We start from the raw sequence: 12510 nt of genomic DNA on the forward strand, positions 1-12510 counted from the left end.
TACCAACAGCAGAGGCCATATAGCTCAAGAAGGCTTTTTGACTCTTCCAACTGCTACTGGTCCATCCGTCCGTGGAGAAATTTCCCCGTTCCTTCTCCTATCTTCCTCGTGAGATAGGAATAAGTGTGAAAGCTTCCATTTTAGCAGGTAGAGTTCAACCTGGATGGTCCAGAACTTATCTACTACAATTGCTGGCATGATTGAGCTGTTGAATTATATAGGTTGCCAAGTATTCAAGAGAATTATATAGGTTGCCAAGAAGTGACAACTGACAATGCCACCATAGCATGACGCAAGTGTAACCAATGCTGGATCCCCTAATCAAAAGCGTTCTGACACTTTACAAGCTGAGAATCACTTTACATAAAAGAAAACAGTTATGCGCTAATAAGCAAAAAGTTCAACACTGTCTTGACATTCAGGTCATTAAATAATGAACAATCATTTTCTGATGAATCTTAATACGAAACAAGTGAATTAAGGGCACATCAGCCCTCCTCTTCAAGACAGTAACAATACATCTGGAACAGAAGTATTCTCATTTTACACCATGCCAACATGGATGAAATGGGCGTCATGAGTTAGTAAATGTTTTGAATAGGTTAGCTGCTAGCAGATTACAGAAACAGCTCCAGGTCGAGGTTTGACTCGCAAAAGGGAGCAAAAACAAGAGGGCGTATTCTTATCAATAGGAACAGTGCTGATACTCAGAAGCTCCAGCAATGTTCACTCCTACAGCACCACTGCTCTGATAAATATGTACACTCTCAACAAAAGAGCCATGCCCGGATTTGCAAGCCAGTTCACCACAATGCATCGTGCTATCTCAAAAATTCGGCTAGCTTTGATGGTTGATGACCTGGTGGCATGGGTGTTGCAAATGGAATGATGTTGATGATCATCAACATATGCTGCAAGCCTGCAATAATCTTATGAGCCCAAGGTAACTACATTTCACTGTCACCGGATGTAGCTTCTAACAAATGATGTTCCTCCGATGCAACTTAAACTGTCAGAACTCTGCACGACAAGATGAACCAAGCTAAGTTAGGAGACTATATGAGAAATGAGATAATGTTCGCGACGAAATCATCTTTCCAGATTTAAGTACCTGGGATTTTGGAGAAGGGAACACGTTCCAAAAACGGAGTGTTTCATCACCAGCACCAGTAACTATGGTCTGTTGATACCAATAGTGGAAGCCGGTGAGAACAAAATATGCTAGGTATATCAAAACACAACTTGGGACAAGTCATCAAGACTCACCTGACCATCAGGGGAAATAGCTAGATACAATACTCTGTATGTATGGCCTGTCAAAGTGGCAAGCTGCAAATAGCAAAGGGGAAAGGGATTGATACAGGCAATAACAGGTATAGAATAACTTAATTTCAGAATAAGCTTGCACCATACCTTAGACATTGTTGGATATCTCCAAACAATTATTTGGTTTTGAGAGTATCCGTGGGTACTAACAAGCTCATTTACATTCTTTGACCACACAAGATTGCAGACCTGATAAGTCATTTAGCTCCGTCAGTATTTGTAAGCAAATAAGATGTTCAACCCTACCCTGCCCCCAATTCTACACAAACAATTCCCTGCTTTCACAGTGGTCTGAGATATGTCTGTGAACTCCTCAAACGGAATCAAAAGTGAACGACGATCTTTACCTTCTGTTTCTATATATATATATATATATATATATATATATATACTCATTTCCTCTTTCTTTTCCCTTTTTGTCAGTGGTCAGTGGGGGAGTTAGGCCAGCAAAGCATTGGGGTCCACACCACACGAGGATGGGTGTCATGGACTGCCATGAACAGCAACTTCCACTAAATGTACAGTTTGTCAGGGTCACCTGACCCAGACAAATAGCCATAGCTCTACCCTGTCGGTGGCTCATTTTGAGATTTAACTCTTGCCTATTCCAACTTGCTTGGGACTAAAATGTTTTGTTGTTGTTTTCCTCTGTTTGAATATTTCAGTGGAAATGTGGTTTGAAACTTAAATTTTAGCATGTAATTTACACCTCGATGGTATCGAGTCTACACTGTTACTGATCTTTTTAGAATACAATTGTATTGATGTGATAAAATCTTCAAAAAAGAATAACCAAGGTTTTGTAACGAGCAGGGAGATAAGCAAGGATTGCGGGTGTTGAACATTGAAAAATGAAAACTACCTGACTGCCAGTGTCCACACAGCTCAAGTGTGTATTTGTGGTCGTATTCCAAAATCGTATGCATCTATCTGCGGTTCCTCCGCCAGATGCAAGCAGGCCATGGAGATGAGGTGACCAGGCAATAGCTTTGACAGCTGCCGTGTGCTCCGTATACTTCAGTACTGGTTGTACTGAATGTGGATTCCAAACAAAAAGCTGGACAATCGGGAATATTAGTATGAGAATAAGAAATAGCATCGTAAAAACAGAGCATTCCAAAGTAGTGGAAACATATGATAGGCATCTTACTCGGTTGTCATTGCCACCAGATGCAAGCTGACGATTGTCATATGACCACTTGAGCCCACAAACCTAGAAGATGTGTGGAGTTATGAAACCATACGTTTTCAAAATAAGAACATGAAGCTAGGATTATGGGTACACTTGACATCATCAGAAAGGTGATGCAATGAGTACGCAAAAGAAATACTACAAGGGACTTGAATATATTACCTCAGATTTATGCCCAGTAAGCTTGCTAACATAATCTTCTTGAGCACGGATGTCATGGTGGAGGATGCTCTTGTCGCGACTTCCAGAAGAAAGCAATGAAGAACTCCATGCAAGAGCACCTACACGCATGCGATGGCTTTCCATCGTTCTTATTCTTTTACAACGAGTTGCATCCCATATCTACATAAGATAAAATGCAATATGATAATCAAATTTCCAGAGACTCTTTTAAGTCACAACTCTGCACATCAATACGAAAGGATAGCAGGACTGATCATTTCACTATTTCTACCAAGGTTGGAAATAGCGGGCTATGAAGTTTAGCGGTAACTTTCTCTAAAAGCTATAGAATAGCTATAGCGAAGCTATAGCGGGCTATAGCGGAAGCTAAATCATTTAGCGGAATGATAAAATAATAAATAATCTCGTACAAATTATAAGTATCGTTGGTCTAACACCTAAAATTTCAGTCTAACACGTCTCTTAACTACCCAACAGTACCCAATTGACATTTAGCGCTGCTAAGTCTCACAAAAACCTATTTAGCAGACATTTAGCATGGCTAAATCTTATAAAACCTCATTTAGCGGATATAGCGGACAAATGTTGTATAGCGTAGCGATAGATCTCCTTAAAAACTATTAGCGGGCTATAGCGAGACTATAGCGGGCTATTTCCAACCATGATTTCTACAAATAGGGGGTAACTCAAGCAAAACTGGATAGAATTCATTCTATGGATCAACTGTCGGCGTGGGCTCCGTCAGGGCGATCCTCTATCCCCGTACCTCTTTATCATCGTTGCGGATGTTCTGCAGCGTCTCATCCGCCGTGCTGCTGCCCGTGGCGATCTCCAATACCCAATTGATCCGACCCTACCGTGCCCTGTCCTCCAGTACGCCAACAACACTCTGATTCTTTCGAAAGGCGATGTCGCGTCTATGGTGACCCTTAAACGCATTCTAGATGATTTCTCCGCTGCCACTGGCTTGACAATCAACTTTCACAAATCCACTTTCGTCCCAATGAATGTCGACGATGCCGTCGCATCAGAGATGGCCGAGACCTTGGGTTGCTCCGTCTCCTCCTTCCCGCAAACCTACCTTGGACTCCCTCTGTCCCCCGACAAACTCAGGTTTGCCGACTACCAGCCCCTCCTAGACTCCTTTGACCGGTACCTTGCTGGTTGGAAGGCATGTCTCTTGAGCACTGGCGGCCGTATTGTTCTGGTGAACTCAGTGCTCGGCAGCTTGCCGATTTACTACATGTCCTCCATTCTGCTGCCAAGGAACGTCAGGGAGCTTCTGGAAGCCAAGCGACGCGCCTTTCTCTGGACCGGTGAAGAACATTGCCACGGCTCTAGCTGCCTGGTAGCGTGGGATGAAGTGTGCCAGCTCAGAGAGCTAGGCGGCCTTGGTGTGAAAAGCCTTAAGGAAATGAACCACTGCCTTCTTAAATTCGTCCACAAGCTTCACGATCCTGAACCGCTTCCCTGGAAACAATGGTTCATCTCTCATTCGGATCTTGGCCGGGGATTGTCTAGTGACTCCTACCTTGGGAAGCTTATCTCGAGTGAAGTGCAACGCTATCAGCACCTGACACGGGTGCGCGTCGGCGATGGCGCACACACATCCTTCTGGCACGATCGATGGCTCTTTAACGCCCCGCTTCAAGAGGCATTCCCCGCCTTGTACTCGCACGTCCTACTAAGTGATCTCACTGTCCGTGCTACTTTGGACACCGGCTTCCAAACGCACCTGCGGCCCAGGCTGACGAACGCTGCTAGCAGCAAGGCAGCCATCCTCCTGAGCTGCCTGGAACAGGTCCAACTTGCTGGTTACCCTGACTCACGCTTCCTTCACTCGTCTGATCAGGAGCCCTTCAGCTCACGCGGCGCCTACCGTTCCATGCACGGGGAGGCTCTTCCTTCTGACGCGACGCTGCTCTGGACAACCAGACTCCCCACAAAAATCAAGTTTTTCGCCTGGCTGCTGAGCCGGGGGCGCCTTAACACTCGCTCTTACCTCCACCACAGGAATATACGTTCCTTGGATGAATCTTGGTGCGCTCACTGTCCGGGTGTGCTGGAGACGGACGCTCATATCTTCTCCGGATGCCACAGGGCGCGTGGGGTTTGGGCTCGCCTTGGCATCTCGGTGCCGGATGCTATCGTGCGACGTCCATGGGACATTGGTGTCAACGTCCCCCTTCCCGATGCTGTCCGCCTTGATATCGTCCTCCTGATCCTTTGACATCTATGGAAATGCAAGAACGCCGTGGTTTTCGACCAAAACGACTCCGGCTCACTTGATGTGCTCACTCGTGTCGACAGAGATATGGATGCTTGGATGAGTAGATACAGGAAAGTCTCACCATCTGTCCAACAATGGAAAGCGTGGCTCAATCACTGTGCCTCTGCTTCTCCCATGTAACTCCCCCGCTACTTCTTCTAAACCCTCTCATGTACCTCCCTCCTGGAATGCCGGGAGTATTTTTGTAACCTAAACCGATTAAGTTAATAGTAGGTGGGGATCTCCCCCCGATATTGTTCGAAAAAAAATGAATGTCATTTACAGTAGTTACGGTTTTCCATAAAAGCGTACAATTATCAAGGTCTACCGCAGAAGATTTTTGTGTCGACCATATTAGTTAAAAGAGTACAATCAAAAGAAAAGATTACCATAAATAAACCAATCCATATTAGGTGCTAAAAGACACAATGCCTGCTGCTGAGCAGGTAGTGGTATTGCAAAATTGTCAAATCTTCTTGCAATTGCTGCATACAGCTGTAATTCTTGATGCTTAAATGCATTGTACTAAAGGAGATTCAAATATCACGCTACACTTGATACGAATCATCTAATAATGTCCGAGTTAAGAACAGGATATACCTGAACTTTGCCTTGATTTGTCCCAACAGCTAGGTGAGTGCCACGCTGCGCCCACCCCACAGAGCAAACATTGTCATCCACCCCTAAATCACATAGCTTGGTGACCTACGCAATGAGACACCTGTTAGGGATCCATCCATCTTCAATTGCCAGAAGCCATACACTGTTAAGGATAACCACGGTTGCCCACCTTGCTACTGCACGCATTCCACAAGTAAACGCAATTGCCCAACCCAACAGCAAGGACATTATGTGAAGACCAGTCGACGAGGTTGAGGTAGAAGTCGTCTTGCAACGCGGGAGCATCTAGCACCTGCAATCAACAGCGATCAGTAGAAAGCCTACGAAATTAACATTACATTCTCGAAAATCTGACTTTTTCAGAATTTCAGATTCATGAATTAAGGCAATTGCCAATTGGTGAGCGAAAGATCAAAATTTTCACATTCCACCAAGTAGAGAGGTACGTCCAAGAAACAGAAGGCCCCAAGAAAAAAGAATCAAGAAATAGAGAAGGCCCAATCAAGAAATCCCCAATTCCCAATTCCCACCTTGTAGGGCGACCTTGGGATCTTCCTTGGCCCGGCGCCCCTCGTGGTGAAAATGCCGGGAAACAGCGCGTCCTCCTCGTCCTCGCCGGAGAATAGCGCCCTCTTGGCGTTCCTGGGCACCTCCGCCTTGAATCTGAAGATATTCCCCGTGGCGGGGGTGCCCACCGCCGACGCCCCCGCGGACGAGGATGAGGAGCACGCGGTGGCCGAGGACGCGACCCGGTCCGGCGTGTCGGGGCCGAAGAGCGCGGCGCGGAGGAGCGCGCAGTACGGCGACGTGGCTGGTGCAGATCCGGACGAGGAGGCCGGGCCGCTGGGCGCGGCGTCGTGGGAGGGCGAGGGCGAGGGGGCTAGGTCGAAGAGCGCGAGGTTGGATCCGGTGCGGCTGGGGATGAAGCGGTCGCTGTAGACGGTCCGCGAGGCCGGCGTGGGCGCGGATGTGGTGGCGGAGGCGTGCGACGGCGTGGCGGAGTGCCGGGAGGAGGGCGCGCCCGAGGCGAGCCTTGAGTTGGGCGTGGACGCCGTCGTCGGCGGCTTGGAGGACGTCCCCGCCGCCGTGTTCTCCATCGGCGACGGTGGCGGCGTGAGGTGGTGGTAGTGGTGGTCCATGGGGGGCGAGGAGTGGATTTGGGGATCGGGGGGACGCGACTCGACGGGGTGAAGAAGAGGGTGATGGGTGCGGACGCTCGCTGTTGCTCCTCCTGTTGTAGTTCGCGCCCCCGCGCTTTTTCTCTCTCCTCGCCTCTCCTCATCCGGGAAGTTCTCTTTTTTTTCCCCTCTCGCTGCTCGGTCGCTTCTATATTTTTTTACTCCTCCCGGCTTCCGCGTCAAGTATCGTTTATTCGTGTCCCTTCCGTTTTTGTTCTTTTGTTGGATGAGAAGAGGGGCAAGAGGATATCTTTTTAATTATCATTATTTATTATACAAATCCGATCGTCCGTAATGATTTGCATTGGCTACCCTGCACGTGTCTCAGATCTTCTTCTCATGTCATCAAGCCTCCAAAGGAGTCGTCGGTTCGACGCTTCCTCGCACCGCTGGCCGCTGCATTTTCCACACAGCACAAATTAACAAACAAATACTAACTAGATCGCATCGCCGCTAGATAGATTGATAGACTAAAAAGAAAAGAAAAGTGATGGCATCTTCACAGATGGCGAATAATGGAATATATTCTGAATCATAGTAGGAAAAAAATAGGTCTCGCTCGCCTACTCCCAGATCTTGGTCATGCATGCTCGGCTCGACGAAAAACAAGATCTTGATCTTTTCTCCTCTTGTTGGCACGCCCTTGCATTGGATCCTGATCATTGCAACAGGTAGGCGATCCGATCAGCGCTCCACTTTGGCGCGCGCGCACCCTTCCCTCCCTCCCAGATCTTGATCGCTTCCCAAGCGATCTAGTCAGCTTCTGGAAGAAATTCACTTTTTTTTTTGAAACTTTTGTTATGTTACTAGTAGTCCGGGAAGGAACGCCAACGAGTCCACGACGCCGCCCGACCGGACTTGGCCGTCGCGCGCCGGACACGGACAGCAGGTCGTCCTCGCACCACCTGGCAGGCGTACGTCGCCGCGTGGGGTGTAGCTAGCTGCCTCTAGCTCGAGCTCTAGCTGTGGAGTCAGTGGAGCGTGGTCCGGCGGTGGTGTCAAAACAAGCAAAGTGTTGGCGTGGGGGCCGGCCGGCAGAGGCGGACGCGACGCCCGGATGGAAGCTGAGGCGAATGGCCCCGTGTCCGAGCTGGCCTCGCGTGCCCCCGGCCTGCAAATGGCGAGACAGCGACACCATGGATCGGAGATGAACCGATCGGGCGGAGGCGGACAGCGACGGCGGCGGGCCGCGCCGGTGGGCGCTGGCGACCAATCAAGATTCAAGATAATACTGTAGTAGGATAGGAGTAGGAGCACCACCACGGATGGCGCGCAGACCGGCTGCTGCAACCGGCCGGGCCGGCAATCAATGTGAAGAGAAGACGGCCTGATGATTTGTTTACGCCCAACCGATCAACAAGGAGCAGCTAGCAGCTACTACTAGTATAACAGCCAAAATTTCAAATATAAATAAAATAAAGACAAATAAATAAATCAATGTTTGATTTGGTTTTTATTTGGCTCTTCTCATGTCTTTGTGCATAAAAATCCTTTTGTAAAAAAAATGCTAGTAAGAAGATGAGTAACACCATGCTAAAAGTGCTAAACCAATCTTGTTAAGCTTCTCCATGTTTTTGAATAAATTCTATTTGAATTTGAACCTTGGTTTGATTTCAAAAGGAAAAAAACAAAGAGCACAGCTTGGCCTGGGCCGAAACCCAGCCCAGCCGGCCCAACTCCCTTTCTCTCCCCCTTTCTTTTTCTTCCCTCCCCGTCTGGGCCGACCGCCGGCCGCGCGGCCCACTCCAGCCCGTGCGCGCCCCTCACTCCTCCCCGTGTAGCTGCCGCCTGGGGCCCGCTCGTCAGCTGTCGTCTTCCTCCCTCCGCCGCGCGTCGCAGTGTCCGCGCCGCCGCTGCTTCGCCGCACAGCTCCTCCACTCCTCGTCACCCCGTGGACAGCGCAGCACAGCTTCTCCATCGCCCTGTGGCCGCCACCTCGGGTCCCTCCTATTCCCTGTGCCGCAGTGGAAACAGCCAGCGCCGCGCCGTCCAACCGCACCGCCCGGGTGCGAGGACGCGAGCTGGACGAGGGCATTCAAATCCTGGGGACGCCCCAGCGCTGCACGCCGCCCGCGCACTGCTCCTCCATGACCAGCTCATGGCCGCCTCTTTTCCTCCTCCTTTACTCCCTTCTGTTCCCAGTCAAGGCGGAGCTCGCCGCCGGGCCCCGCCATGGTCCTCCTGGCCGGCCTTTCCTTGCTTGCCAGCCAACCTTGTGGATGACCCGGTCTCTGTCCTGAGTCACCAGCATCTCTCATCCCTCTCGCGAGCCCGGCCACCTCTTTTCTTCTTCCTCTAGACTGGCACAGGTCTTCTGAACAGAGCCATGGCCGTCGGCCAAACCCGTCCTCCTCACTCCACGATTCTCAAATCCGTTGCACCTATGGCTCAACAAAGTCCCAGGAACTCTCCTCAGCTACTACTTCACGAGCTTCATCATTGGCTGGTGCGGGAAACAAATTTTTTCCCCAAGCTTCCATGCTCGCCGCCGCTCGCCACTAAGCACTGCCGTCCACGGCCCACTCAGGGCGCTCTCCGCCCAATCCAGCTACTCCACGGCCTTCCTCCCGCCACGGCGAGTGAAGCGTCCCCACATAAGTAGAGACTAAATGTGATACAAATATCACTCCCAGAAGGCTGATAACACATTTATTCAACAGATGGTACAGTTGTTGTCGGTCGAAACCCACCGGCGAGCAGCGACGGGCAACACGAAGATCCGGGAGGTCGCCGGGGCGCTGGCAGGCACTGCTCCCTCGTCGACGGCCCGCAATTCCGTCACGCGCCCGGAGATTCTGTGGAAAGCCGGGCGTGCCACCTGACCTATACCCGATCAGGAGGGTGCGAACGTGCTCTAAACAGTTTCCTGCATATAAAGACACGTGTAAACGTAAGTCCGAGCCGTGGTCGGCTCCCCGGGACGACTCTTGCATCGGCTTTAAAGAGCCGATCGAGTCCCGGTGTCAGATTGGATCTGTATCTATCCAGATATTGATGAATAAAGCAAATGACTATAAAGCTGCTTCAATTAAATCTAATTAATCTAATCCACGATGGTAAAAGCCTCACTGCTAGATCGGAACATCCTACACGTGACTAGGCCTAATGAACATAACAGACAACTAAACCATAACCCAAAACAGAGGCCTAAGAACTAGCAAGAGCCGATTCCCGGAACAATCCCTATCAAAGCTAAGATAAAGCATCTACTACACCACCAGATCGTCCAACCCGTTTGCAAGGCCTAACCTAGCAGATATTACGCAAACTCTTAAGATAAGAGCAAACCATAACAGATTAGATCTACTAGACATAAAAGAAGCAGGGTGTTACCTCTGTGCAACTAATTCTATGCAACAAGAACTAGCATAAGATTGAAAATGTGACTGCACAGAGACAACATGATATTCGTAGATGATAAGCAACGAAGCACAATAGATCTGCTAAAAGCCATGCTACGAACATCAAGATAACTAGCATTACTCGCCATCAAAAACGCTTCAGTATGAGTAATACCAAGGTAAAAGCAAGAACAACGCTGCCCTGATCGCAAGAAGCGATCAGGGCAGCATGACGCTTACTTGGATGAAACCCTAGGATTAGGGGTGGTGATGCGCCGAGAGTTGTTGTTTGCGAAACGTGATGACGCTCTCCCTTCATGAATAACATATGGTACATATTTATAGTCCGGAGACTTGGGAAACAATCTAAACTAATTTTGTCCCGATCGGACTCTATCTCTAATCTTAAACTAAATCTAAGGATACATGGCCCATGTGGCCCAGATGCTCACGCAGGAGCCGATTTACAAGTCTTCTTAATCTTCTGCTTCAAGCCCATCTTGCTTTCGGCCCATAAATTAATCCTGTTAATTTATGGCGATAACAACAGTCACCGTACAAACCTCTGAGGAGGCGGACACCCAATACAAACGATAATAAGTAATAAAACAATTACAGTGATACACCAAAGCACGACCCAGACAGTCTCCAGATCGGGCTCAGAGTGATGCGCTAGCAAAATCATCTTGCAGAGGGCCAACACCACAGGCAAGGTTGGGGTTCAGACGCAACCTCTACTCGACGTCTTCAACAACAAAGTCCGGATCTTCTTCTAGAGAAAAACCACAAAGATATATCGGGTGAGTACAAAAGTACTCAACAAGTACAACCCCATCCACGGAGGGGATAACACAGATATGCGCAGGATAAATCATGGATAGAGCTGAGGTTTATTTGTGGTAAAGCTAGATTTTACACATGCAGGGGTTTAGTTTTGAAAAAGGTTTTCTTAAAGCGGTTCCTTCTTAACCGAATCATGAGTGGGGTTGATCCTACACAAAGAATCCATGTTTTAATGCTACCGGACTTCTCATCCGCAGTAGCTCACGGCACAACTGCCGGACACCTTTCCAAAACAACTCACACCGTGAAAACATCCCTCCCAAAAGTCTAGTTGTGTGACCAAACCATAACCCGCTCAATACCGTGAGCACGGCTATTCGAATAGGTTTTACACTCTGCAGAGGTGTGCAACTTTATCCACAAGTGAGGTACCACAGCACGATAACCTTAGTATCGGTGCAGATCCCATCAAAGCCATTACCCACCTTAGTTAGATCTGACTAGCCAACATGGGCTCCACCAAGGGGCCATTGACCTGACATCGAGGTTTAACCGGGGCATAAGTCACCACGACCTTATCCCTTCTCCTTAGTCACCCGTTGCTCTCAGCTCTCCTGATAGCTATCAGACTAACTAGTGGATTTTATGCTAAGCCGTTGCCACATACAACGGTCGAGTGGTTTACACGATAGTTGAGTCAGGCAAGATGACACATCAACTCGGTCCTTAATTGTGACAGGATGGCTATCTCCCAACCTCCTTACTCTACCACAATGGTACGAGCCTCCAACGCATGACAATCCACCCAGGGAATGCCATTCATCCATCCCATCTTAATATTTTATTCTTTATGACCCAATTTCCCTTTTCTCAATACTCACACATTTTCCTTTTTATAAAGCATGTTGCAACCATTTTAGAGTGTAATAAAATGAGTACCGGGTCCTAAGCGGCGCTCTAGCAGCGATCAACATCTAAATAGAATAAATCATAATTAGACATTAATCTAGGTGGTCAAGAAATGGTTATAACAAATCAAGGGGTGGCTACCCAACCATGTTTTCAGCAGTAAAAACATATGCAATTTTGTAAAATAGGCCAATAGGTTGTGTTTATAAAACTGGGTCAAAATATGCAATCAAAGGATGAGATTGAACTTGTCGTCTTCAAAGCATTCCGGGAGGTCCTGATCGAGGTACTGTCCTTCGAGTTCAGGGTCGCGGTACTGATCCTCGCACACTTTCTTGTGGTACTATTCATCGACGGGTTCTCCCTCATTCACACCGTGATCTACGGCGCACACAAACAAACACACAATAAAGAAACAGAAATAAAGGTTTTATCGTCGAGCTCGAATCGGAAGAAATTAAGATATGGAGATGGGAGTAATATTTTTGGGTGGTTTTCTAATGGCATGGCCAGAATTATGTTAGAAATGGTGTGGTAAAGTTTCGGGGCAAACGGAGGATTTTTTGCGCATGAAATGATGAGTCGAAGGAGTGGTTTAGGGGTTAAATAAGGATTCAGGGGCATCTTTGCAAATACTTTTGGAAAGGAAGGGCTTGGTTATAATTCCTGGAAATATTGGGGCTGTTCTGGAGAATAGGCAGGGATCTA

At 48.4% G+C, this 12510-nt stretch overlaps 1 protein-coding gene across 2 annotated transcripts; it reads right to left on the reverse strand.

The window, feature by feature from the left end:
• Nucleotides 1-417: 417 nt before the first annotated feature.
• LOC120647506 (protein FIZZY-RELATED 2-like) lies at nucleotides 418-6873 on the reverse strand. Of its 2 annotated transcripts, XM_039924319.1 has the most exons (10): nucleotides 6122-6869; nucleotides 5761-5883; nucleotides 5571-5675; nucleotides 2681-2860; nucleotides 2477-2539; nucleotides 2189-2383; nucleotides 1414-1515; nucleotides 1267-1329; nucleotides 1112-1180; nucleotides 418-1020 (listed from the first exon to the last, which is right to left on the reverse strand). In XM_039924319.1, exons 1-10 carry the CDS (start codon nucleotides 6728-6730, stop codon nucleotides 961-963), a joined length of 1569 nt encoding a protein of 522 aa, XP_039780253.1. In that variant the 5' UTR covers nucleotides 6731-6869; the 3' UTR covers nucleotides 418-960. The 2 variants fall into 2 exon arrangements, with proteins under 2 accessions (XP_039780253.1, XP_039780254.1); XM_039924320.1 differs by lacking the exons at nucleotides 2189-2383; nucleotides 2477-2539 and having other exon boundaries at nucleotides 6122-6873.
• Nucleotides 6874-12510: the final 5637 nt, after the last annotated feature.

The sequence above is a fragment of the Panicum virgatum genome, chromosome 9K (genome assembly GCF_016808335.1).
Source record: "Panicum virgatum strain AP13 chromosome 9K, P.virgatum_v5, whole genome shotgun sequence".
NCBI classification, from domain to species: Eukaryota; Viridiplantae; Streptophyta; class Magnoliopsida; order Poales; family Poaceae; genus Panicum; species Panicum virgatum.

Bases quoted from the DNA above. Each gene is read 5' to 3' on its own strand.
- LOC120647506 (XM_039924319.1), bottom strand. From the start codon at position 6,730: ATGGACCACCACTACCACCACCTCACGCCGCCACCGTCGCCGATGGAG. The intron at 2,861-5,570 runs GTATATCCTGTT...TATCTTATGTAG, and splicing joins CAAATCAAGGCAAAGTTCAG to ATATGGGATGCAACTCGTTG. The intron at 2,384-2,476 runs GTAAGATGCCTA...CCGATTGTCCAG, and splicing joins CTGGTGGCAATGACAACCGA to CTTTTTGTTTGGAATCCACA.